This window comes from Pristis pectinata, chromosome 25 (genome assembly GCF_009764475.1).
Source record: "Pristis pectinata isolate sPriPec2 chromosome 25, sPriPec2.1.pri, whole genome shotgun sequence".
Classification (NCBI taxonomy): Eukaryota; Metazoa; Chordata; class Chondrichthyes; order Rhinopristiformes; family Pristidae; genus Pristis; species Pristis pectinata.
In genome coordinates, this window is record NC_067429.1 from 1,679,828 (window position 1) to 1,707,467 (window position 27,640).

General features: G+C 49.5%; 1 protein-coding gene across 1 annotated transcript; it reads right to left on the reverse strand.

Moving 5' to 3' along the window:
* Nucleotides 1–1,504: 1,504 nt before the first annotated feature.
* krt222 (keratin 222) lies at nucleotides 1,505–26,096 on the reverse strand. The gene is made up of 6 exons (XM_052038716.1): nucleotides 25,805–26,096; nucleotides 25,553–25,678; nucleotides 9,098–9,318; nucleotides 6,816–6,892; nucleotides 4,343–4,457; nucleotides 1,505–3,135 (listed from the first exon to the last, which is right to left on the reverse strand). The coding sequence occupies exons 1-6, from the start codon at nucleotides 25,895–25,897 to the stop codon at nucleotides 2,922–2,924; spliced, it is 846 nt and encodes a 281-aa protein (XP_051894676.1). The 5' UTR covers nucleotides 25,898–26,096; the 3' UTR covers nucleotides 1,505–2,921.
* Nucleotides 26,097–27,640: the final 1,544 nt, after the last annotated feature.

The window sequence follows — 27,640 nt, forward strand, 5'->3', positions numbered from 1 at the left end:
CTACACGGAAGCCTAGAAGTGAAGTTAGTCTGGATCCCAACGCCCTGTCACGGATGCATTTCCCAAAGTCCCGCGGTGTCAGTGTGTCGCTAGTAATGATTATCAACAGTTTGCTCTTCCGAACCTAACGCCTTGAGAATAAAAGGAAGGAAAATAAGAAACAATTTGTTTCGGAGTTTGTGTTTTCGGATTCCTGGGACCCGGACACCGGAACGGGATTCACCCAAGCGCCCGCCGAAGACGGCGGGTTGTCCGGATGGGACAGTAGGTGAGCGGGGGTGGGGCCGTGACCTGTCCGAGCAGAGGGGACCATCAACAACGTCTGCCCATTAGTTTTAAACGTTTGCTACTTCTTTGTCTGGTGTAAGGGAATCACAGCTCATGACTAGAGTATGTCAGGCTCGTCTCTGGGCGGGGATTTGAAATTGGCTTTGCATTTGTTTTGTTGCCTGTCACAGCGACGTGTCAACACTTGCTGTTGGACCAGAACGCGGCCGGCTTGCGTATCGCCAACGTGGAACGTTGAGTAAAACTTTAGTAGAAACTTTATGGTCAATCTGACCGAGGACCATGGGACCAAGGTCAATAGAGTTAAGGTACGGATCCGCTTTTGGTCTCACCGAGTAGCTTCTTCACAGGGAGCTGACTGAGGCTGTGATTTGTGGACTAAATGCCCCCCAGCCGGGGAGGGAGAGAGGGGCTGGAGCTCCTCTTGTCACCGCTGCCACGTGTATTCCTGTCAAATGCCGGCAGAGGGCAGATTTGGGCCCCCACATCCAGCACCAGGACCACAGCACCAAATGATCCCTGATGAAACCAGCAGCAACACACACACAATGCTGGAGGAACTCAGCAGGCCAGGCAGCATCTATGGAGGGAAATAAACAGTCGACGTTTCGGACCCAAAACCTCGACTCTTCATTTCTCTCCACAGATGCCGCCTGACCTGCTGAGTTCCTCCAGCATTGTGTGTGTTGCTCCAGATTCCGGCATCTGCAGAATCTCTGATGTCACCCGTGCATCCAGCGCGGCTGAGGTCCCTGGGATTGGGGTACCTCCCCAGATCTCTCTCCTCCTCCTCTGACCAAGCCTTTACTCGCCGGTCCTCTCAGCTGGATCAGCACTACTTCTTTATCTAACCCGTGAGGTACTCGGGGTTTAAACTGCTAACTGAATAAGCGCGGATAATTGACGGCAGTCAGAAACCCAGAGGACTCGGTGAATCACAAGCCGCCCCCCCCCCCCCCCACGCCGGGACCGCAGGGTGAGGTACTCTGCACTGTGCTAAGGCAGGGTCTGGGGCTCCCGGCGATGCAGCCGGTGCAGAGGGGTCACATGCAGCAAATGCAACACCCCTGAGCTGCCTTGCCTTCTGCAACTGGTCTGGTTTTTTCAGTTGCCCCTCCCTCGGAAAGAGCCAGGATCCCAGCCCAATAGACCTCCCCCCCCCACCCCCTCCCCCTCCCCCCCCCCCCCCCACACACACCACCCCCACCAACCCAGGCATCATCTACAAAAAAAAAACAGCTGCTGGAACAACTCAGCGGGTCAGGAGGGAACTGCACAGTCGACATGTCAGGTCGAGACCCTTCACCTGGATTGAAAGAGGGGAGGTAGCCAGTACAGAGGTGAGGGGGGGGGGGTTGATTGCCATGTGGGGCAGGGAGGGGTGGAACTGGCGACAGAGGCTGGCAGGTGATAGGTGGAGGTGACAGAGGGCTGCGGGTGGTGGTACCCGACAGGATGGTGGGAAGGTGGAGCCTGGAACCAAATGAGGGAGTGTCTCCAGCATCTGCAGGTAACCTGTGGATCCCCAGAGCATCACCTGATCCTTCCCACCAGTCTCACCCCTCTCTCACACACGACCGGACCTCACGGTCAACTCTCTGCCCCATCCACTCTGTCCCTGCCGAGCAGAATAGAAAGCGGGTTAACAAAATGTGGCGCTTAGGTTGTGGGTGAACATCGCCGAGGATATCTTACAGCAATTCAGCCCTTACCCCTAGACTGTCCCTCAGTCCTGCCCAAGAAACTCCTCCCGCAACTCCCCGTCAAAGGTGTCTGTGCGCCGAGACTCCAAGAGTCCGTCAATATTCAGTCTACAACTGAACACCGGCCCATTATTCCTCCCATACCCAAACCCCCGGCCAGTCACCTCCAGGAGCGGCCTGCCTTCCCACGCCTTGTCCTCTCTCCTCTCCTTCCAGTCCCCCCACCCCCCCTCAGCTGTAACTGTTCAGCAGTGTGGTTGCGGCCCGTCGGCCCTTGCCCCGGCTCCTGGGGCCAGAACACTGGGAATCAGTTACACAAATTTACCCCCTTCGGCCGAGGTGAAGCGCAGGTAACCGGCCCCTCCGCATCACCCCAGGGAGGGTCCGACCCTCAGCCCCGCTGAGCAACAGTCCGCGTGTGCGTCGAAGCGATTACATTCCACAGATAAGGAGAAAGATAGTCGGTTACATTCAGTATTGGTCACCGTTATGGGGAATTAAGCAATATATGGATCTGAAGCTATTTAAGGCTTTGCATTGAATCTGGTTATTAGTTTTCTTTTCTTGTTTCATTCCCTTCCCCTCTGCCCAGGGTGCCGCCTGCGGCCGGGTTCCAGTTCCCAGCCGATATCCCGACCACAATAAGAACTGTCAGCGGGACATTCCACTTCAGGGCCGTTCATTCTGCCCTCGCTTAACAGCGACACCGACCCGTGTCACCGAGTCCTGCTTGCGGCGCCTGCACCCTGGTCACTGCCGCGACCAGCCCCCGTCTCCGAATTAACTTGCCTCTGGTTTGATTTGCATGCACCCTTGTTTATGGAGAAATGTGATAAATGTCGAGAGAGGCGCAAGAGCCCGCTGGACACCGAGGATGGTGGCCCGGCCTCGGGTGGGGCGGAGAGCGCCACAGCTGCGGGTGGGCTCGGGTTACGACTTGAGGGAGGGGATGCTGCTGGACTTTCTCATCACCAGCCGCAGTTCGATGTCGGGGAGGGCGCCTTGCTTGCAGGGCGGGCAGCCTTCGTCGGTCGCCGCCAGGTGCAGGTCGAAGCGGAGGGAGGCCGATTTCTTGCGGAGGTGCGGGTTGTCCTTGAAGAAGGAGCACTCCCATTCTTTGATCACCTCGTCCACCTTCTCTGTCCTGAAACGACACAGGGATGCTGAGCGGGGCGGCCAAGAGCTCCCAGCTGAGGCGACCATCCCAGGATGGAGCAGAATTGGAACCCCGGGTCCTGCCGCAACAATGGGAAAGGCGAGGGAGGGGAGGGGAGGGGAGGGAAGGACCTCCGCAATGGGAGACCTTCTGGGGCGGGGGGAGAGTGTTCCATGTCCGGGAAACAGGCCACCTGAATGATGGGACCCGGGGACAAGGTGGGGACGCCGCGAATGGTTCCCCAGCCCTCATCCCTGCTGAAGTCCGGAGCCGCCGGCAGCTCCCTGCTCAGCCTGCCCCTCCTCACCGACACACTGACCGGTGCTGGGTCGTGAGCGCCCGACCCGGCTCTAACGTGGCCAAGCCTCATCCACAACATTCCACCTTCTGTAAACAAAACTGCGGGAGCAGAATATCTGAAATAAAAACAGGAAATGCCGGAAATACTCAGCAGGCCAGGCCGCATCTGTAGCAGAGAAACAGGGTAAATGGTTCAGGTCCCTTCCTCAAAACGGGGAAGGAGAGAGCTGGTTCTGCCGCAGGGAGCGTGGGGTGGGGGGGGGGGGGGGTGTCTATGACTGGATGAAAACAGGAGTGACCATCGGGGATAAACTGCGAACAGGATATCTGATCATTGAGTGAATGGGAGGGGAGGGGGGCAGTTAGAGAGTGCGAACAGAGACATGAGAAGGTAGGAGTGTGAAATGCAGAGCAGGAGGGCGTGCCCGGCAGGGGAGGCGTCCTCCAAAACAATGGTCATCTATCTGTATTAATAGCTTAGTTTGTGTTTTCCCCTTTCAGTGGCAGGCTGCCCCCAGTCCCAGTCCAGAGAGGCTCCTTCTGCCTTTGGGGAGAAGCTCCTCACCTGTGGAGGTGGACACACAGGAAAAAAGAGCTGCTTTGCAAAATCAAAGTCTTTCCTGAACACATTACAGCTCTTCCCCAAGACCTCAGTGAGTGCTGAGTCGTGGACAAATAGTGCTTCCAGTGTGGTCCTCTGAAGTGAAACATTAGGCTACCATCCAGCTCCTGGGGTAATGGGAGGCTCACTACAGCCTCCTCAGGACAGGGGAGTTGGGCAATTGTTGGCCCTGTCAGTAGTGGCCACATTCCAGGAATGAATCAAAATGATCTGGCACCATTCCTCCTCTGTTTATTCAGGGCTTCATTAAATATGAAATAGAAATTCTTGTACTTACTGAATTTGCCATGAGCTTTTGAGCTCTCGGCTACCATGTTGTGACCAAGGATCTGTTGTGTTGTCACCATCTCAATCCTCTGCTCCAGAGAGCCGTCAGTTACAGCAGCTGCTGCAGGAGATACAGTAATCTGTCAAAACTGGTGACCTGTGTGTCAACAGGGGCATCCAACAGTTCTCAGACCCCTCCTACCAACATGACTGCATGCCTGAGGTTGGGGCTTGGGCAGAAAGGACTTTTGTGAAGTGGGTAATGGGATTCAGAGGTGTTAAGGGAAAACATTTGGGGAGAGTAAAGGCAAGGATCATGATAACCGGGCAGACACAGAGCAGTTTACAGACCTCACAGCACATAACCAATCCCCAGAGGTAGCAGAACAGCAAACAAGAACAGAAGGCATACAGTGCACCGGCCTGTATCAGCCGAGGCATAGAGTACAAGAATAGGGAAGTCATTCTAGGACTGTACAAAACACTGGAGGCCACAGCAGGAGTACAGTGTACAGTGCTGATCACCTGCTGCAGAGAGGATGTGAGAGCATTGGAGAGAGTGCTGAGAAGGTTTACTTGGATGGTGCCAGGGCTGGAGACAATCATGAGGAGAGGCCAACTACACTGGGGTTGTTTCTCTTCAAAGAATACTGAGATTAAGTGAAAGTTCAAGGCAGGCTGAACAATCTCCCTGGCAGAGAGTTTAATAACTCAGGAATGTAGATTTAAGGAATAAAGATTGGAGGAAAAACCTTTCCACCCTGACTATTCACTGCCCAGAGAGTGGTGGCAGAAACCTCACCACATTTCCAGGGCACCTGGACAAGCACGTGGAGGGCCCTCACCTATGGACCAAGAGCGGGAAGTGGGATTAACTGGACAGCTTTATTTATCAGCTGGAATAGATGCAATGGGGCAAAATGGTCCCTTCTGTACTCTAACCTTCCATGACTCAATGGTGCAGAAGTGTCCTGCTCCCACTGAGGACTGCTTGTTGTGGAATGACTGCATCTGGGGAATGGTGGGAGATTGTCCCACATTAACCTTCATCAAAATCAGTCCAGGATTCCAGACCTTTGTGGGGAGAAGGCAGCTGCATTGTTCAGCAACTTCCCTCCCAGATGTGGGGGTAATGGAATCAGCCACACAGTTCACCTTTTAATTCACTCCTGGTAATTGGGCACTGCAGGGAAGACCGCGGTGATTGAATCCCTAGTTCCCCCTGGGAAAATGGTGATGGGGCTCTTCCTTTGTGCTTATTTACTGGCACTGTCAACTGCTTTGAGGGTGTGGACTAAATCCACAGCTGGGCAGACTGCAACAAGGATGTTGATCCTTTGAAAAACATTTGTGCACTAGACTGTGATAATCAGTCAACTTTGTGGCATTATGGTACCAGACAACATTAACAACATTTTCCAAGGTAGGTTGTCAGTCCAATCTGATTCAGTCCACTAGCGCCTGACACCAGCCAGGAGCAGGAGGTCTTTGCACTTCTGTGGCTGAGAAGTAAAGCTGTGCCAGAAAGGGCAAAGTGCCTTCAGTTTTTGGTCATCCTTCCCAATGCATTTCATAGGCACAAGATCTTCCTCACATGTAATTCTAATCTCCCTGTCACACACGCTCAGGGTTAGAGGGATGTTTCTGATATTTGAAGGAGCTGCTCCTCAGGTTCTGATTGGACTTCAGCCCCATGCTCCTGATCTTTGGGGTCAAGTTGGTTGGGGACCTCTTATTGGTCTATTTCAGGCCTAGGCCAAGGCGGCCATTCACTGGTCCAGGAAGTGGCCCTCCAAGAGGCCTGCTCCAGCCAACCGCATGCCCCTCTTCAAGGTTATGCTTTTGCCCAGGCGTCCCTGGAGAGGGTGCTTATGGTGAATGTTAGCTTGCTGGAGGCCTTCTGAGACCAGTTGGCACATGGGCTGGAGGGTGTCCTGGACAAGGAGAATAATGCTTTAAATGTTTTTACTTGATGTTTTAAATCAAGTTATTTTAAAGTAAAATAGAAAAAATACAGAGTAAGGGCTCCCTCCACATTGTCCCATCACACATCCCAGGGCAAGGACAGCCTAGGGTTAACTTAAAGCTTCCCCTACACTGTCCCAGCACACACTCCCACACAAGGATCAGACACAGTAAAGCTCTCTTTCATTTTCCTGTAACACATTCTCAGGGCATAAATTGACAGAGTAAAGCTCCTCCACAAAATGAGAAAAGTAACGGATTAGACATGGAGTGAAGCTCCCTATACCCTGTCTAGTCACACACTCCTAGGGCTGGGACTGCATGAGTTAGACACAGCAAAGCAAAAAAAAAAAGAAAAAAATCTTTGAGACAGGATTAATGGCCTGTCTACACTGTCCAAGCTGCAATGATCAGCTTAAATCCGATGCAAGATGTTACCTGGTGTCCTATTTTTAAAAGATACTTGAGACGTTTCCTGAACCAGATTGTAAAGTGGGTCATATGTCACACTTACCTGAAGGGAGAGTCACCTTTTTCTGACGGAAACAGCTGTGCGATGATTGAGAGCCAACGGTGGCTGCCCTGGTCAATCTGAAATGGATGGACAGTGTAAAGATTGTAGAAGTATTATTGTGGTGCAGAGACAAACTGTTGGCTGGCAGTCACTGTGATGCTGGGTCGATAGCAGTCTTTGCAACAGAAACCTAGTCATCCTGTGCAGCTGCACATCCAGCTCCCAGCAATATCACTGAGACAACAAAAGCGCCCAAAGAACCGTGCTGAAGTTAAGTGGTTACTCCAGCTGGTGGTTAATGAGCCTTCTGACTGGCAGCTGTGCTCCTCCAATCACACAGCCTGGATAGTCCATCTACCAGTCAGTTTGCAAACACTGCATTCTGTCTTCCCCGTCAACTTCTCTCCTCCAGATTCTGCATGCTTTGCATGTTTCCAATTTAACACGCTGCACTGAGCCTTTGGGTGTAGGATCTTGCTCTCTTTATTCACTGCAATGAAGCACATCAGTTGGCCCTACTCACTCACCAACTTTATCGATGCACCATAGAAAGCATCCTGTCTGGATGCATCACGGCTTGGTATGGCAACTGCTCTGCTCGGGACCGCAAGAAACTGCAGAGAGTTGTGGACACAGCCCAGCGCGTCACGGAAACCAGGCTCTCCTCCATGGACTCTGTCTTTACCTCTCGCTGCCTTGGTATAAACAGCCAGCATAATCAAAGACCCCACCCACCCGGTCATTCTCTCTTCTCTCCTCTTCCATCAAGCAGAAGATACAGGAGCCTGAGGGCACGTCCCACCAGGCTCAAGGACAGCTTCCTATCTCATGGTGATAAGACTATTGAATGGTTCCTTATATGATGAGGTGGACTCTGACCTCACAATCTAACCTTGTTGTGACCTTGCACCTTATTGCACTGCACTTTCTCTGTAGCTGGGACACTTTACTCTGTACTGTTATTGTTTTGACCTGTACGACCTCATGCACTCTGTACTAACTCAATGTGACTGCACTGTGTAATGAATTGACCTGTACCTCGGTGTGCAAAACAAGTTTTTCATTGTACCTCGGTACATGTGACAATAATAAACCAATCCCATCTTTTCGGTGCCAGTTTTTGTCAGCCAACCAGTCCCTCCTCCCCCTCTTTCTCCTCTCCCCCTCGTGTTTATCAGCTTCCCCTAACCTGTTCCTGCCATTCACTTCCACCCCTCACTGGGGGACAAAGTCCCACATTGTCCCTGCAGTCTGGGGCAAAGGCTTCTTCTGAATTCCTGTTGGATTGACATGTGACAGTCTGATATACAAGATCACAGTGAGATACTGTACGTCTGTGCCTTCTGTATTGACCTCTATCATATTAAGGTGCTCAGAGGCTGTCCTTCAACCCCATTTTCTAGAGGTAAGAGTCAAGGCTACCTGGCCTCTCGAGCGTTGGAACTTTCTACTGTGTTCCGCTCACGGAGACTCACTGAGCAGAGCAAAAACCATGGGCCATGGACTGCAGCCATTCGCAGGCTGAGTTTGATTTCAAATCCCTCCATGGCCTCCCCAGTCTCTGCCGTCTGCTCCACCCTACACACTCTGATCTCTGCACGTGTCCAGTTCTGACCTCTTGCTCATCCTGGAATTATTCCCCCACTGATTTCCTTGCGTCCAGTTGCCTCAGTTCTTTCTGGAATTCCCTCAAACCTTGGCACTTCCTCCTCCTAAAAACACAAATCAAACCTCATGTCTTTGGTCACCTGTCCTAATCCCCTATTGGCTTGGTGTAACTTTGTTTTGATAATGGTCCCGCAAAATGCCTTTGGAGGTACAGTGCAGACACATTGTTGTAGAGTAACTAGCCCCTTGCTCAGGGAAAGGATGAAATAACAAGGTGCGTGTTCCTTGCTGCAGATCACCATTCAGTGTCCACATTTGGACAGTGAGTGCTTTAACATCAGGCTTGGGTGTAACATACCCACAGTCAAATAGCTATCCAGTCACGTGTGAGGAATGATTGGCTGCTTGTGATGAATGCAACAATCAGGCTTTTCAGCAGAAAAGATGGAGGTAAAAAAACTTACTCAAAAATCAGAACAAATATGGAGGGCTATGGATCTCTAAGGTAGGGACATGTTCGGCACAGCTTTGTGGGCCGAAGGGCCTGAATTGTGCTGTAGGTTTTCTATGTTTCTAAACAACCGAAAATTAAGACTTACATTTAACATAAACACCAAATATAAATAACCACATTACATTCCCACTAAACAGGACAACAGAAGTCCGTCACTCACCTTCCCTCCTCTCTGTCCAGAAGACTGCGGTACCTTGCTATCTCTCCCTCCAGTCTCACTTTGGTGTTGAGCAACAACTCGTGTTCGCAAACCTGGTGTTCAATGTCTCTCCTGACTTCCTTTAACTCATCCTCCAACTCTCCAATTACACTCGCCAGTCTCCTCAGCTGCTGCTCGTGTCTCTGTTCTGTCGCATGCAGCGAATGCTCCAAACCCTTCTGCTGCAATTCAAAACAGAGCCATGAGAATCTCATCTCAGGGCACACACTTAATGTTCTTAGAAAACATGGAACTTCTTTTTATTTCTTAACAGTTAATCTTCACACAAGGATATCTGTTTTTGTTTTGCTGGGAATACTTTAGTTCATACAACTTATATTCAACTGCCATGATTTTCAACAAATCCTGCTTACTGTGGTAGTATTTAGGACATTCTAATGAAAGGTCATTGACCCAACAAATTGTTTCCAATATTTTCAAGTTTTATTTCAGGTTTACACGGTGTGCTTTTTTTTGTTTTAAGTCAGGAGTTCCTAGCTAAATATTTGGTATCCGAATCCCTGTCCATGTATTTATAATGGGAATCTCTTTTTGCACACTTATAGTGGGCAACCCTATCACAACACCTACACTGTGAACCCCCATGTAAATATCTGAAATGGGAACACCTGTAGGTAAATAGTTACTGTCTGAGCTTCTATAGGAATTAGAAGCAGGAGGTTATTTAGGCTCCTTGCTCTTGCTCCTCTATTGAAGAAGATCATGTCGGCCTCAGGCATCACCTCCCTGTTTTAATCCCATATTACCCAATTACACTAATTTCCAAAACTCTCTCCATCTTTGTTGGACACACTTACAACTGAACTGCCGTAGTCAGTCCTCTCAGAATTCCAAAGATTCACTAACCCACAGTGAAGTGTCTTTGCGTCTCAGTGCTGAATGGCCAACCCCTTACTTTGAGACCGTGACCCCTGGTTCTCAACATCCCAGCTGGGGGAAGCATTCTGTCTGCATGTACCCTGGAGCCACCCTGGCAAGACCCATAGAAATTTTTGTGCATTTCAGCAAATCACTTCTTATTCTTCTGAACTGTAGAGAGTACAGGCCTGGTCTGCTTAACCTCTCTTCATAGGATAAACCCACCATTCCAGGAATCAAACCCTTCCTTGCACCCCTAACACAATGTTATGCTTTCATTGGTAGGGGGAACAGTCCTGTACATCATATTCCACACAGAGTCTCACCAGAGCATGCGTAATTGGAGATTGTCTACACTTCTACTGAAGTCCTCTTGTAACAAAGGCCAACATATTTTTTGTTTTCCTAATTGTTTGTTGTACCTTGGGGACTAAATGGGTAATCTGTGTGGAACCAGGGGATGTGGGCAAGGTCCTAAACAAATAATTGCCAACTGATTTCACTAAGAAGGACATGGAAGATAACGAGTTCAGGGAGGGGTGCATGGATAATCCTGAGCAGGTCAGTATTAAGGGGGAGATGTTAGATGTCATGGGACATTAAAGGATTGATAAATCCACCGGGCCAGATGAGATCTATCCCGGGATGCTATAGGAAGCAAGGGAGGAGGTAGATGGGGCCCCAGTGGAGGTCTCTGCATCTTTGTTTTCCAGGGTTGAGTTACCAGAAGGCTGGAGGATGGTTAATGTTTCTCCTTTATTTTGGTACAGCAGGGATGTGCTAGAGAACTACAGGGCAGTGAGTGGCAAGGAAATTATTGGAGAAAATTCAAAGGGATAGGACTTATGTACACTAATCCGATTTGCCCATTTTAGGCCCATATGCCTTTTACATATTTCCTATTCAAGTACCTGTCCAAATGCTTTCTAAATGTTGCAATTGTATCTGCCTTCACCACTTCCTCCGTCAGCTCCTTCCAAATATTCACCATCCCATGTGGAAAACTTACCCCTCAGATCTCCTTAAACCTGGTCCCCCTAGTTCTGAACTTCCCTGCCCAGGGAAAAGATCCTATCTGCGCTCATAATATTACAAACTTCTAAGGTCACCCCTTAGAGTTGTGCAGGATGTTGGTGAGGCTGCATATCGAGTATTGTGTTCAGGTTTGGTCACCCCGTTATGGGAAAGATGCCGTTGAGCTGCAAAGAGTGCAAAAAAGATCGACAAGGATGTTACCGGGACTCGACGGACTGAGTTATAGAGGTTGAGCAGGCTAGGACTTTATCCATTGGAGTGTAGGAGAATGAATCTTATACAGGTGTATAAATCATGAGGGGCATAGATAGGGTGACTGTACACAGTCTTTTCCTCAGGAATCAAGAACTGGAGGGCATAGGTTTAAGGTGAGAGGGGAGCGATTTAAAGGAATGTGGTCCATATATGGAATGAACTGCCAGAGGAAGCAGTTGAGGCAGGTACATTAACAACATTTCAAAAACACTTGGACAGGTACATGGATAGGAAAGGTTTAGAGGGATATGGGCCAAACACAGGTAAATGGGACTGGCTTAGATGGAAATCTTGGTTGGCATTGACCAGTTGGGCCAAAGGGCCCATTTCCATGCTGTTTTACTCTTTGACTCAAGCCCAGCCTGTCCAATCTGTCCTTATAACTGCAACCCTCCATTCCAGGCAACATCCTGGTGTGAATCTCTTGGGCTCTCTCCCCAACCACCCCCCCCCCCCCCACCCAATGGTACCAGAACTGTACACAATACTCCCTGAGGTCTAATCAATGTTAAATCCTGCCTCCAACTGTACCTCCTCCAATCCTGCCTCCTGTAAGGACACGTTATGATTTTTTTCGCAATTACTCCACAAAGCTGTTATCAAGGGAAAGCAAAACACTCTTCTCACATATCTACCGACATCAGTAACCCATAGCAACAGCAAATGTAAGTACATCTTCTCTATTTATGCTATTGGCACTGCTCACAAGCTCCGTCCAAAGGAGATCTCCGCTCAGTGAGTGCAAAATCTCCTACTTTCATACATACAGCCAACAATCTCCGGAAACATGAAAGTGTTTCCTATCACATGACATATTACTATAGCATACGGCTTTAATCAAGTTGCTTGCCATGTTCTTGGCGTTAACCATTGCCACACCTGTAGTGTTTACAAAAATTTGAATACACCAAGTAAAATGTACAATTTCACTCCTCTAAACTGATAACAAACTTCTTGCCATTGTCCACAACACACTGCAGAGAGAAGTAACTGGACCCCAGAAGCGGAAGTGCAGAAACAGAACTAAACAACCCTCCACAACCTCGCGCTGCCTCCTGTTTCCCAAGCAATTTTGGATCCTATTTGACAATTTGCTGGGATCCCACTGGCTCTGGCCTCGGAATAGTTTCCCATGGGGGACCTTGACAAAGGCCTCATTGAAGTCCATGTATGATGAAGGGTCTCAACCCAAAACGCCTGCTGTCCATTACCCCTCCACAGATGCTGCCCCGACCTGCTGAGTTCCTCCAGCAGCTCATTTGTTGCTCCAGGTTCCAGCATCTGCAGTCTCTTGTGTCTCCGTGTAAACCTCACCAACCACACTGCCCTCATCAATATATTCAATTATCTCTTCTAAACAGGAAATCAAAGGGTCAGTCAGGGTCCCCAACCCTGCCACGGCCACACTGACTATCTTTGATTAATCTCCGTCATTCCAAATAGAAATTAATCCGGTCCCTCCGGCGATTTTTCCGGTGATTTTACTACCACTGGTATTATATGCACTGGCACGTGATTACCCAGCCACTGCCCTTCTCACATAAAATTACCTCATTTGCTGTTCCCCAGAGATTTGGCACCTCACCTGCGACCAGCAGTGATTTAAAAGTCTTTTTCAGGGCTCCAACAATCTCCACCCTTACCTTCCATAGCAGCCCATCTGGCCCTGAGGATTTATCCACCTTTGAAACCTCTAAGACATCTAATACCGGAACATGAGAGGTGAGAGAAACACCCACACAGTTGCACATGAAGTCAGTTGGGTCAATGATGTGCAAAGGTGGCAGGTTACAGCACAGGGGAAGTCAGTGATGTACCTGTGCAGGTAGACTCAGTAATAGTGAGGTCTTCTGTGGCACATTACAGAAGGCCTTCAACATACAGACTGAAAAGCCATCTCTCTAATATATTCCATGAATCCATCCTCCACATAAAAATTACTACTAATTTGCTTATTGGTCCATAACTAGATTAGATTCCCATTATTTGTTTAAAACTTGTTGCATGTACCTCTAAGTTCCTATTTACTGTGCCCTGCATTAATGTCACTCTGTGTAAATCCATAGAATGGGAATCCCTGTGTAAACATCCAGAAAGGAATCTCTGTGCAAAAATTCATAATGGGATTGCATAAGGAAACACCCGTAATGGGAATCCTTGTGTAAGCAAAGGAAACATTCTTGGTACCTGAAGGAAGACGGAGGAATCTGAAACCACTCTGAGGGCACCATTTGAAGCCAAGGTGCCCAGTGGAGTCAGCGTTAGAGATGAGTGTGTATAACGGGGGAGAGGGCCATTAGATCAGGTCCTAGCCTGTGAAGTCCAGGATTGGAAGCCCAGCAGGTCAGTCTCCAGTAAGTAACGTATTTAAGTAGCTCTCTGTTGGGGTTCCCAACAAAAAAACAGGCTTCATGACCATCTCACCCCCAACAACTTTGCAACCCCCAACCCACCTCTGAATGACAGCCTGACCTCATGGCCACTTGACTTCCCATCTCCATCCCTGACTATCTCTTGACCTGGACTTCCTCCCAATCCCTGACCTTCCCCACCCTGCAGTCTTTCTCCCCAATGATCCCACATGCCAGCACTGGACTTAACTCATTTCCATCCCAGGCTCACAAGGAAAACGCCATTAAGGCCTATTCAGCAGTGCGGGCATCATGGACCCATTGCATGTGGCAGCAGTGTTTCCTTGCACTTGTTCACTGTTTTGCCATACACCATCCCCACCATCATCTAACTGTGCGAGAGAAACGCCCACATAGTTACACATAATGTCAGTTGGGTCATTACGTGTACCACCCCCTGCAACTAACATCAATATACCACTTGATTTTCCAATTGCCTTCAGTACCTGAATGTTGATATTCTGTTTCTCAAGGTTACACCTACATCTCCTGTCCACACAAATCTCTCTACACACCAACATTTGACCTTCATTTAGAAAATATCCTGTTTTTCCACCCCTCCTTCCAAGTGAATGACTTCAAATTGCCTCACCTTTTGTTAACTCACCCGTACATTGTTCTCTCACCTTAGAGTTCTTATGATGCCTAAAAGAGGCACTCAGCTATCGAGTCTGTGCTGGCTATCAGAACATTCCCATCAGTCCCCCTTCTTCCCTGTGACCTATTCTCCCTCTAATTCCCATCGACTCTCACCAATACACACCAGGGGCAACTAACCGCCCAGCACATCTTTGGAATCCTCTACCTGCTGTGGCAGGAATCACTGAACATATCCAAGGATGAGTGGGTGACTTGTGAAGTCCAACATTATGGGGATTGGGCAGGAAGGTGAGGTGGTGGCCAAGGAACCAGTCAAAGGTCAGAGCCAACGGCTGAGTCCCACTGCTGAACATACTTCTTACCTTCTCAAGTTCTTTAAAATAGTGCCGTACGATCGGAATGAACAGCCAAAGCTTTGGTTTTACCCCTCACCCAAAAGACAGCACCTCAGCCAGTGTTGAGTTCCTTCAGTACTACCCTCACAATAGCACCACACTCCCTCAGCACTGCGCTCCCTCCTCAACTCCCCTCCCACAGTGCGGTGCTCCCACAGTACGGCCCCTCCCACAGTGTGACCCTCCCTCAGCACCGCCCCCCCCCCACAGTGTGACCCTCCCTCAGAACCGCCCCCCCCCCACAGTGTGGAGCTTCTTCCTCTGACAGTGTTACACTCCCTCACAATGTCGCTCTGTACTGCCCCCCGCACATCAGGTGCTGCTTAGCACTGCCCCACACATAGTGCAACAGTCCCTCAATAAAGGACTACACATATTGCAACACTCTCTCAGTGCTGCTCTTCCTGCAGCATGGCACTCCCTCAACATTGTACCAGAGAACCTGCGTGAACATTGTGCTCAAATCTCTGGAACCCACAACTCTGTGACAAGGGGGAGTCCACTAACCATGCCTGGCCCAGTAACAGATATACAGTGCCTGACTTCACAGCGAGTTGGAGGCTGAGGACTGAGTGATGCAATGATACAACAAATGGCACCAGATGGTGCACCAACACTTTGCGTCAGTGTGTCTGAGGCTTGTCCCGTGATCTGTCTTCGATCGAGAGGACAACTGGAGCATGAAGGAGCGTCAGCTGCCGCACTTGTCACTCTGAGTTGCTGTCAGGGCGATGCCTACTGTATGTGAATGCGATGTCAGACATCGGGCGTAGCTGCCAATAAATTACAACCTCTGATCCATGACTAAGATTCTCTTTTATTTTACAAATGATTTGTTTTTTTAAACAAAATGTAGAACAGGGTGTGTGTGACTGACATTGAACTTTATTTGTGATTAAACCTCCTGTGCTACTGCTGGTGGGAACTTGGTGAATTCGGGGAGGGCACTGGATTTCCTGCCAAGCTGTCAGTCAAAGCCACTGGCCTGCAGGCAGCTCCCCTGAGAGAGCTAACTAACACCCAAGCTTTCTAATAGCACCAGAGGAGGAGGACTTCAGCCCGCGGACCCTCTTCCACCTTCAGTGAGATGATTGGAGATGTGACCTAACTCTTTTTCCCCATGTTGTTGAAATCTTTTTCCCAACTTCAGTCCGGTGAGCTTCAGCGTTAATTTTAAGCCTCTTGGTTCTGGAGCCCTCACCTATCTCCATCTGCTCACGTATTCCGGGCTGTGGTCTCACCAGGGCATTGGGTAGCTGTACCATAGCTTCCCGTTATATTGTAGCTTCCATTTATAAACACCAGCATTCTGATCACATCTTGTTGTCAGATGACTAAATCTATTTCTAGCTCCTCATGAGCTAGAAATATTCAGCTCTCTCCCTTGTGGTGAAACATGAATGATCACGTTCACCTGCGCTGAGGTACACCTGCCATCTTTTGCCCACTCACTCACTCTATCAATGCTCCTGACTCCATCACATACCCACAATCTTCATGTGATTGTCTCACTCGTGCAAATGGCCCTCTATTGTCTGATTAAAATCATTAGCAAATGTACTGAATAATCAGCTGATACCCCTGGATAGATCTTGTGCATCACTGCTAGTCCCTTCCTTCCACTTGTATGTCCATTACCCCTACTCTCTGTATTGACCATTGAACCTATCGCCCAGACAGGTGAATAATTTGCTTCATTCCCGTGGAATTTAAGCTGAGTTAACAATCTATAATGTGGAACATTATGAATGATTTTATGAAGCCATAAAAACTCCACCCATAGACATTCCCCTGGCTCCTATTTTAATAACTTACTCAATAAATACAACTGACATCGGCCCTTCACAAATCCATGTGAGCTCTTCATATTCAAATCATATTCCTATAAGAACACAGTTGCTTTGTCCATTATAAAAGATGCCAATGACTTCAATATGGAAAGGAAACTAATTCTGGCACACATTGGGACAGTAAAGAAAGCAGGACTATAGTGAGTCATTTTACAAGGGCAGCATGTAATGAGTGAAGTCCCATAGATCAGTCCATGGCCTTCAGCTGTTACAATTGTTACCTGTGACCTAGGTGAGCGACAGAGGGCAGTGAATTCAAGTTTGTGATGATACGAGGTTAGATGGGAGTCTGGGTGTGATGAGGACAATAAGGCCTTAAAAGACTGTGTGATGAGTCAGATTGTATGTGCCAGTTAGAACCAAACTAATTACAAAAGAATTGGAGTGATGTGAAAATTAAGATAAGAAAGGAGAGGACTGTGAGGAAAGATTCAATTCCAACAGAATTGGGATTCCAAGCATGTCGATAGGCAGATACATAGTCAGCAGACGGTAATGGAGCAGTGAGCTGATGAAGGGCAAAAATGGGAACGTACTTGGTGCAGAGGTAGTTTTAGGGTCTAATGAGAACAAAACACCTGTCTTCAGCACCTGTCCAGGGAAGATGGTGATTCCAGAGTAATAGTGAAGGAGGAGATAGCTGAAAAACTGGATGGTGTTCAGAATTGATAGCACAGAGGTATCGAAAAAGGTTGGTTAAGGTAAAGTTGCTAAAAATGGGCAGACGTGTGGCAGATGTAGTTTAATGAGGAGAAATGTGAGGTGATGCATTTTGGAAGGATGAGAAGAAGTAATATAGAACAAAGGATACTGTTGTAAAAGGGTCGCAGGAGCAGTAAGACCCGGGATGTGGGTACACAAACACTGAAAGTGCAGGCTGAGCAGGTTCAGAAAGCAGTTAATAATGCGTGCACTAGAGGAAGGAAGGAAGTCATACTGAATCTTTATGAAGCACTAGTCTGGTCTTAAGTGAAATAATATGCTTGATTCTGGTCACCACATTACAGAAAGTGTGTGAAGGTGTTAGAGGAGGTCCAAAAAAGATTCAGGAGAATTGCTCCTGTCAACTGTGAACTTACTAATCATGCCTCCTGCACTCACGGCTAAATTGTTAATATATACAACAAGCAGTAAGGATCATCATGTCTAACCCTGCAGTGCTCCAATGGTCAAAGACATCCTAGCACAAAAACAACCCTCCACCATCACTCTCTGCCTTATATTAACAAACCAACTTTGGATCCAATATGCATTGCATCCCATGGACTCTAACCTTTTGAACCAGTCTCCCATGCGGAACCTTGTTCAAATCCTTACTGAAGTCCACCAACAACACTGCCCACGTCAATACACTTTGCTTCCTCTAAAAAATTCAATCAAATTTTTCAGTGAGGATCTCCCCCTAACATTGACACACTGACTACCTGCTTTTCCAACTGTAGATTAATTATGTCCCTAAGAATTTTTTCTGAACAGTAAACGTTTCAGATGAAGGGTCCTTCATCAAACCTGAGAAAGAGAGAAATGTTAGTCTAGGTAGCAGTGAAATGTGGGTGAAACTAGGGGAATGTCTCCAATAGAGTGAAGACAAGCGGCAACTGGGATTAGGTACTGCAGCAGTGCAACTGTTGCTGATGTGGTTCTGGCACACTGGGACACGGTGCACTGAGAGGAAAAGCAGAATGAATGCCAGTCAGAAATGGTTCTTGTATAGACAGGAAGAAAGAGCATGCAAAGAACGTTGGAGAATTCAATAGGTTTGCAGTGCCTAGAGAGAAGATGAAATGTCATTCCTCACGCCAGCATTGGGTCTCACTGAAACAGTGCAGGCCACAGAGAGGAGATCAGAGTAGAAATGGGGATGGTGAGTTAAAATGGCAGGCAACTGGGAGCTCAGGGTCACTCCTGTAGATGGATTGCAGGTGTTCCACAAAGCGATCATCTGATCTGTGGTTGGTTTCCTCCAGTGTAGAGGAGACCACAGTGGAACACCAAATGGAGTTCACTGGATTAGAAGTGCGAGTGAATCACTGCTTCACCTGGAAAGAATGTTTGGGACCCGGGATGGTGGGAAGGGGAAGAGGGTAAGAGGCCAGGTGTTACATCTCCAACGAAAGGGGTGTGACAGAAGAGCAGAGGAGTCACAAAGGGAGAAATCACAATGAAATACTGAGAGCGGAGGGGAGGGGAACATGCGTCTGGTGGTGGAATCTTGTTGGAGCTGGCGGAAATTGCAAAGGATGATACGTTGAATGTGGAGGATGGTGGTGTGGAAGGTGAGGACCAGGAGTTTTTGCTCCATCTGGGGGTAAAGGGGTAAGAGCAGAGGTGTAGGAGGAAGTATGACCAAGGTAGCTGTCGTCGTGGACGTAGGTGGTTATCCATTTGTAGATGCCTTGAGTCTTCCTCATATCCTGATTTCCCACCTATTTTCATTTGTACTGTCTGCAAATTTGGCTACAACGTATTTTATTTCTTCGTCCAGGTCATTAGTATGGATTGTAAATGGTTGTGGTCTCAGCACTGATCTCTGCAGTACACTAGTTAAAGCTTGCCAACCTGAAACTGACTTATCCAACTCTCTTTTTCTGTTACTTGGCCAATTCCCCATCCATAACAATTTATTACCATAATGTCCAGAGCTTTTAACCTAACCTTTATATGCCACCTTATCATCTGCCTTCCGGAAATCCAAATATGTGACATCTCCAGGGTGCCCTATATAGATTACATTCTCAAATAACTCTAATAAATTGTTAAACATGATTTTCCTTTCTCAAAACCATTTGATTCTGATGGATTGGGTTATGATTTTTGAAATATCCTGAAATTATCTCCTTAATAATGAATCTGGCATTTTCCCGGTGACAGGTGTCAGGCAAACTGCCCTGTGGTTTGCAGCTTTCTGCCCGTCTTCTTCCGTTTGAATGGCGGTGTTGTATTTGCAGGGACCCATGGCGTTCTGGGGCCAATATTTCTCTCAACAGCATCACTAAAACAGATGACCTGCTCACTGTCACAACACTGTTGGTGTGAGTGAATCCATTGACATTGGTCGCTAACCAATTCCCGGAGAAAAATCAAGATTGGGGAGGGCAGAGTCAGAGAGGGGACGTGTAGAAGGGAGCACGGGTGCAAACTGGCAGCAAGGTGAAAAAACGTTTGAGCTTGTTGGAGTTTTCTGTGACTTCTGCAACAGTTCCATAGTAAATGTCAACATAGACAAGTGTAAGTATACAGCAGAATATAGATCAGTTACAGAAATAAGACATGGAAGCAGAATTAGACTCTCCCACCACTGGAAACATCCTCTCCACATCCACTCTATCCAGGCCTTTCAATATTCGGTGGGTTTCAATGAGATCCCCCCTCATCCTTCTAAACTCCAGCGAGTACAGGCCCAGAGCCATCAAACGCTCCTCATACATTAACCCTTTCACCGATGGGATCATTTTCATAAACCTCCTCTGGACCCTCTCCAATGCCAGCACATCCTTCCTTAGATATGGGGCCCAAAACTGCTCACAATACTCCAAATGTGGTCTGACCAATGCCTTATAAAACCCTCAGCATTACATCCTTGCTTTTATATTCTAGTCCTCTCGAAATGAATGCTAGCATTGCATTTGCCTTCCTTACTACCGACTCAATCTGCAAGTTAACCTTCAGGGAACCCTGCACTAGGATTCCCAAGTCCCTCTGCGCCTCCAATTTCTGAATTCGCTCCCCATTTAGAAAAGAGTCTACACCTTTACTCCTTCTACCAAAGTGCATGACCGTACACTTCCCTACGCTGTGTTCCATCTGCCACTTCTTTGCCCATTCTCCCAACCTGTCCAATTCCTTCTGCAGACTCCCTGCTTCCTCAACACTACCTGCCCCTCCACCTGTCTTTGTATCATCCGTAAACTTGGCCACAAAGCCATCAGTTCCGTCATCCAGATCATTAACATATAACGTGAAAAGTAGCGGACCCAACACTGACCCCTGGGGAACACCACTAGTCACCGGCAGCCAACCAGAAAAGGCCCCCTTTATTCCCACTCTTTGCCTTCTGCCAGTCAGCCAATCCTCTATCCATGCTGGTACCTTTCCTGTAACACCATGGGCTCTTGTTTAGGAGCCTCATGTGCGGCACCTTGTCAAAGGCCTTCTGAAGATCCAAGTAAACAACATCCAATGACTCTCCTTTGTCTACTCTGCCTGTTACTTCCTCAAAGAATTCCAACAGATTTGTCAGGCAAGATTTCCTCTCAAGGAGACCATGCTGACTTCAGCCTATTTTATGTGTTTCCAAGCACCCTGAAACCTCATCCTTATTAATGGACTCTTAAAGCCTTACCGACCAGTCAGGCGAACCGGCCTATAATTTCCTGTCTTTTGCCTCCTTCCCTTCTTAAAGACTAGAGTGACATTTGCGATTTTCCTGTCCTCCAGAACCATTTCTGACTCTGGTGATTCTTGAAAGATCACCACTAATGCCTCCACAATCTCTTCAGCTACCTCTTTCAGAACCCTGGGGTGTAGTCCATCTGGTCCAGATGACTTATCTACCTTCAGACCCTTCAGCTTCCCAAGCACCTGCCTTTTGGTAATAGCAACTACACTCACTTCTACCACTGACTCTCTCGAATTTCTGGCACATTGCTGGTGTCTTCCACAGTGCAGACTGACGCAAAATACTTATTCAGTTCGTCCGCCATTTCTTTGTTCCCCGTTACTACCTCTCCAGCATCAGTTTCCACTGGTCCGATGTCCACTCTTGCCTCTCTTTTACTCTTTATATATCTGAAAAAACTTTTGGAATCCTCTTTTATATTATTGGCTAGCTTACCTTCATATTTCATCTTTTCTCTCCTTATTGCTCTTTCAGTTGCCTTCTCTTAGTTTTTAAAAGCTTCCCAATCCTCTAGCTTCTCACTAATTTTTGCAATATTGTATGCCCTCTCTTTTGCTTTTATGCTGTCTTTGATTTGCCCATTCTCCCTTGTCAGCCACAGTTGCCTCATCCTCCCGTTAGAATGCTTCTTCTTCTTTGGGATGAACTGATCCTGCGTCTTCCGAATTATTCCCAGAAACTCCTGCCATTGCTGCTCTATCATCATCCCTGCTAGGGTCCCCTTCCAATCAGCTTTGGCCACCTCCTTTCTCATGCCTCTGTAGTTACCTTTACTCAACTGTAACACCGATACATCTGATTTCAGCTTCTCCCTCTCAAACTGCAGGGTGAATTCTATCATATTATGATCACTGCCTCCTAAGGGTTCTTTTACCTTAATCTCCCTAATCAAATCTGGTTCACTGCATAACACCAAATCCAGATTTGCCTTTTCCCTGGTGGGCTCGACCACAAGCTGCTCTAAAAAGCCATCTCATAGGCATTTTATAAATTCCTCCTCTTGGGATCCAGTACCAACCTGATTTTCCTGGTCTAGCTGTGTGATGAAGTCCCCCATGACCACCGTAACATTGCCCATTTTACATGCCTTTTCTATCTCCTGTTGTAATTTGAACCCCACATCCTGGCTACTATTCAGAGGTCTGGATGTAACTCTCATCAGGGTCTTTTTACCTTTGCAGTTTCTTAACTCTACCCACAAGGATTCTGCATCTTCTGATCCTACGTCACTTCTTGCTGAGGATTTGACTTCATTTTTTACCAAAAGAGCCACCCCAGCCCCTTTGCCCACCTGTCTGTCTTTTCAATAGGATGTGTATCCTTGGATGTTTAGCTCCCAGCTCTGATCTTCTTTCAACCACGACTGATGCCCACAATGTCATACCTGCCAATTTCTAACTGCGCTATGAGCTCATCTGTCTTATTTCATATATCACACCTTCAGTCCTGTATTCACCAGCCTTCTTCTCAAATTTGTCTCCATGTTGCCTGAAGTTAAATTCTTGTCCCTTTCTAAACTTTCTGTCTTATTCTTTATTCTGGAGAATTCAGTAACCTCTCCTGCACTCTCCTTCCCTTTTCCTTTATCCATGCTTTTCCAATCTGTTGAACCCACCCTCCTACGATTTAGTTTAAAGCCCTATCCACAGCCCTAGATCAGAGATTCACCAGGACCCTTGTCCCAGCGTGGTTCAGGTGGAGCCCGTCCCATCGGAACAGCTCCCTCCTTCCCCAGTACTGGCCTCAATGTCCCACGAATTCAAACCCACTTCTCCCACACCAATCTTTCAGCCACACATTCACCTCTCTGATCTTATTGACCCTGTGCCAATTTGCACGTTGCTCTGATAGCAATCCAGAGATGGGCAGAGAAATGGGAGATGGAGTTTAATCCAAGCAAATATGAGGCAGTACACTTTGGGAGGTCAAATGTAGGGGGAAATAATAGTTAATGGCAGGGCTCTTAACAGCATTGATATACAGAGGGATCTTGGGGTCCAAGTCCATTATCTCATTGAAAGTGGCCACGCAAGTAGATAGTGTAGTAAAGAAGGCATATGGCATGCTTGCCTTTCAGGGCATTGAGTTAAAGGGTCAGAAAGTGATGTTGCAGCTGTATAAAACTTTGGTTAGGCTGCACTTGGAGCATTGTGAGCAGTTCTGATCACCCCATTACAGGAAGGGCATGGAGGCTTTGGAGAGGATGCAGAAGAGCTTCACCAGGATGCTGCCCAGATTAGAGGGTATGTGCTATAAGGAGAGGTTGGACAAACTTGGGTTGTTTTCTCTGTAGAGTCAGAGGCTGAGGGGAGACCTGATTAAAGTTTATAAGATTATGAGAGGTATAGACAGTTGGAGGTATAGACAGTCGGAACCTTTCTCCCAGGGTAGAAATGTCAAGTACTAGAAGGCATGCATTTAAGGTGAGAGGGGGAAAGTTAAAGATGTATGGGACAAGTTTTTTTTTACACGGAGAATGGTGGGTGTCTGGAACGGGTTGCCAGGGGGAGTGGTGGAAGCAGATACGATAGTGGCATTCAAGGGGCTGTTTTATAGACACATGGATCTGCAGGGATGGAAGCATCTGGATCATGTACAAGCAGAAGGGATTTAGTTTAATTCGGCATCGTGTTCAATGCAGACGTTGTGGGCTGAAGGGCCTGTTCCTGTGCTGTATTGTTCTATGTTCTATGCTCTATGTTCTATGAAAACGTAAGAAGGGCTGCCAGTCCGACTGCCTGCCCTATTCTGGCTGACATGAATATTTACTGCCCAATACTCTTTATTGCAGATTGAAGTAATTTCTAAGAGAGAAGTACAATCCCAGTGACTTCCACTGCTGGCTGCTTATAGGGATGGAGTTGTGACTAATGGAACTCAAGAGGGATAGGAAAGCAAGCTCAGGGTGTGCTCATTTCGAACTCTGTTGTGGCTTTAAGGGGGCACAGTTAATGTACAAATCAGTGATGGGGTTACACATTGTGTACTAATGTATTACCTGCACCATTAACATAAACCCAAATTCGACCAGGCACTTGTAAGGTGATGGTTAATATTTTCAGAGAAAGGAGGTCTGTTGCGCAAGTTACCTCTTACTCACCCTCAAGGTTAATGGAATGTTATACTGTAGAAGGAGGCCATTTGGTCTATTGAGCCTATCTTAGCTAAAGCAATCCAATTGGTCCCACTGCCCCCTGCAAAAATCCCCTGTCAAGTGTGAAGTTCTTGTTGAAACTGCTTCCACGGCCCTTTCATACAGAGCGCTCCCAACCAAAATAACTCACCGTGAGAAACTTCTTCCTCCCTTTTTATTCTCCGATGAGGTTGAAATGCTGTAGTTCACTTCACCTCAGTGTTTTCAGGTGCCCGCTCTTCGCCACTGCTCAGACCTCACACCCACACCGCACAGTGCCCAAGCCCCTCCCACACACATCCTCCCCATGTACAGAACCCAAACATGCAGCCTCGCCTCCACACAACACCCCCTCACTCGCCACCCAAACTTCATTCTCACCCTCTTCCTCGTTCTCTTCCCTGCCAGTTCTCCCCACAACCCGACACCCTCACCTGAGGAAAGAAAATTAGTCGGTGGTGTCTGTCCATTGGTCTGTCAGCGCTTGTACTGACTTCAGCGACTGTACTAAAGGTCAGTGTGTTGGTCCTTAGCACCTGTACTGAGTCACTGTCAACCTTCAGTGCCTGTACTGCAGGTCTGTGGGTTGCCTTCAGTGCCTGTACTGTACGTCAATCTGCTGGCCTTCGCTGCCTGTACAGAAGGTCAGTCTGTTGCTCTTCAGTGTTAATACTAGGTGCCTGGACTTTGGACTTTCCTGTCTCTATTGGTCAGGTTGCTGTGTGTTTGAGGTCAGCCTGTTGCAGTGAGCTGTGGGGCTGGCCTGACCCTCGGAGCTCTATCAGAGCCCGACACGTTCCCACACACACCCTCCTCTCAGGGGACGGCCAGCCCACGCAGCACTCTTTACCCCACACCCTGCAGCCGAACTGGGGCTTGAGCAGCTGCTCGGGGGGTTGTCAGACGAGGCCATGGCCAGATTCTGCACCAAGCACGATGTGGTCCCCAGACCTGGCCTTACTGTGGGGGTCACTGCTGTCCGGGTTCAGGACTGGTGCTGGATACTCTGATCTGGGGCTTATGGTTAACCCGGATACTCCTGGACCATGGGACACGGCATGGAAACAGGCCCTTCGGCCCACTGAGTCGGTACTGACCAAGCATCAACACCCCCACAGGTTCTACTCCTCTGGGGACAATTTGCAGTGACCAATGGACCCCCAACCCAGACGTCTTCGGGATGAGGGAGGTAACTGGGTTACCAGAGGAAGCCCACGACGTGCGAACTCCAAACAGACAGTAGCCGGGACCGGGACGGAGCCGGGACGGCAGCGAGGGAGCGGCCCTGCCGGCAGAGTCCGGGGGATACCCCACGGACCACTGCAGGCCCGTGACCACCCAAGGACACTGGGGGGAAGGCATGGCTTTGATGCAGACACAGTGGAGTAACCGCGGTGCGGGTGCCAGCGGTGGATCCTCCCGGCCCGGCCCGTCCCGTCCCATCCCGTCCCGTCCTTACCCACGCCTGCAGCGACTCCATCTCCAGCTGAAGGCTCTGCCACTGGCGCCGGGCATCCTTCAGCTCGGCCCTGGCGGCCTGCAGGCAGTCTCCGTCGGTCAGCTCGGCCGCTCCGCCGTCCGGAACCTGCAGACGGAGGCAGAACGGTGGCGGTCAGCGCTGCGGATGTGCGGGACCCGGCCGGGATGGGATGGGCTGAAGGGCAGGCGAGGGGCAGGGAGACCACCCCCCACCCACACACGGCGCACATACCTGGGTGCAGTAGACATCCATCACCAGCCGGCTCCTTTGTATAATCTCTTCATAATGTTTCTGGGCGTCGGCGAGGAGCTGCGCTAGGTCCATGCCGCCGCCTCGCCCATCCTCCTCCGGCGTTACCCGGGCAGCATCAGACCACAACGCAGCGGCGGCTGCAGCAGGACTGGCCAGTGGGGGGGACAGGAAACGCCCCCTCCCCTCTGCGGGCAACCACAGCCCCCTCCCCTGACCTGCTCAGAGCCAGGGACACCGACCGCCCTTGGCGGTTTCAGGTTCAAAACCACCCGGTGCCACTGTCACACCGTTGTGGGAGTGAGTGTGCACACACACACACACACACACCCACACACACACCCCCCACACCCCCCCCACACACACACACCCACACACACACACACCCACCCACACACCCCCCACCCCCCCCACACACACACCCACACACACACACACACCCCACACACACACCCCCACCCACACACACCCACACACCCACACACACACCCCACACACACACCCCCACCCACACACACACACACACACACCCACACACCCCACACCCCCCCCACACACACACACCCCACACCCCCCCACACACACACACACCCCACCCCCCCCACACACACACCCCCTACACACACCCCCACCCACCCACACACACACACACACCCCACACACACACACACACACCCACACAAACACACCCCACACCCCCCACCCCCCCCACACACACACACACCCACCCACACACACCCCCACCCACACACACACACCCCACACCCACACACACACACACCCCACCCCCCCCCCACACACACACACCCCACCCCCCCACACACACACACCCACACACACACACACCCACCCACACACACACACACACCCCACACCCCCCACACACACACACCCACACCCACACACCCACCCACACACACACACCGTACACCCCCCACACACACCCCCACCCACACACACACACCCCACCCACACCCCCACCCACACTCACACACCCCACACCCCCCCCACACACACACACACCCACCCACACACACCCCCACCCACACACACACACCCCACACCCACACACACACACACCCCACCCCCCCACACACACACACCCACACACACACACACCCACCCACACACACACACACACCGCACACCCCCCACACACACACACCCACACCCACACACCCACCCACACACACACACCGTACACCCCCCACACACACCCCCACCCACACACACACACCCCACCCACACCCCCACCCACACTCACACACCCCACACCCCCCACACACATACCCACACACACACACACCCACCAACACACACACACACCCCACACCCCCCACACACACCCCCACCCACACACACACACCCCACACCACCCACACACACACACCCCACACCCCCCACACACACCCCCACCCACACACACACACCCCACACCCCCCACACACACCCCCACCCACACACACACACACACCCCACACCACCCACACACACACACACACCCCACACCCCCCACACACACCCCCACCCAAACACACACACCCCACACCACCCACACACACACCCACACACACCCCACACCCCCCACACACACCCCCCCACACACACACACACCCCACACACCCCCACACACACACACACCCCACACCCCCCACACACACCCCCACCCACACACACACACACACCCCACACCCCCCCACACACACCCACCCACACACACACACCCACCCACACACACACACCCCACACCCCCCACACACACCCCCACCCACACATACACCCCACACCCCCCACACACACCCCCACCCACACACACAC

What these genes read in the sequence shown, in the direction of transcription:
- krt222 (XM_052038716.1), bottom strand. Translation starts at nt 25,897, where the DNA reads ATGGACCTAGCGCAGCTCCTCGCCGACGCCCAGAAACATTATGAAGAG. An exon ending in TGGAGTCGCTGCAGGCGTGG is followed by an intron (nt 9,319 to 25,552) that starts GTAAGGACGGGA and finishes TTTGAATTGCAG; the next exon opens with CAGAAGGGTTTGGAGCATTC. An exon ending in CTGGACAGAGAGGAGGGAAG is followed by an intron (nt 6,893 to 9,097) that starts GTGAGTGACGGA and finishes CATCCATTTCAG; the next exon opens with ATTGACCAGGGCAGCCACCG.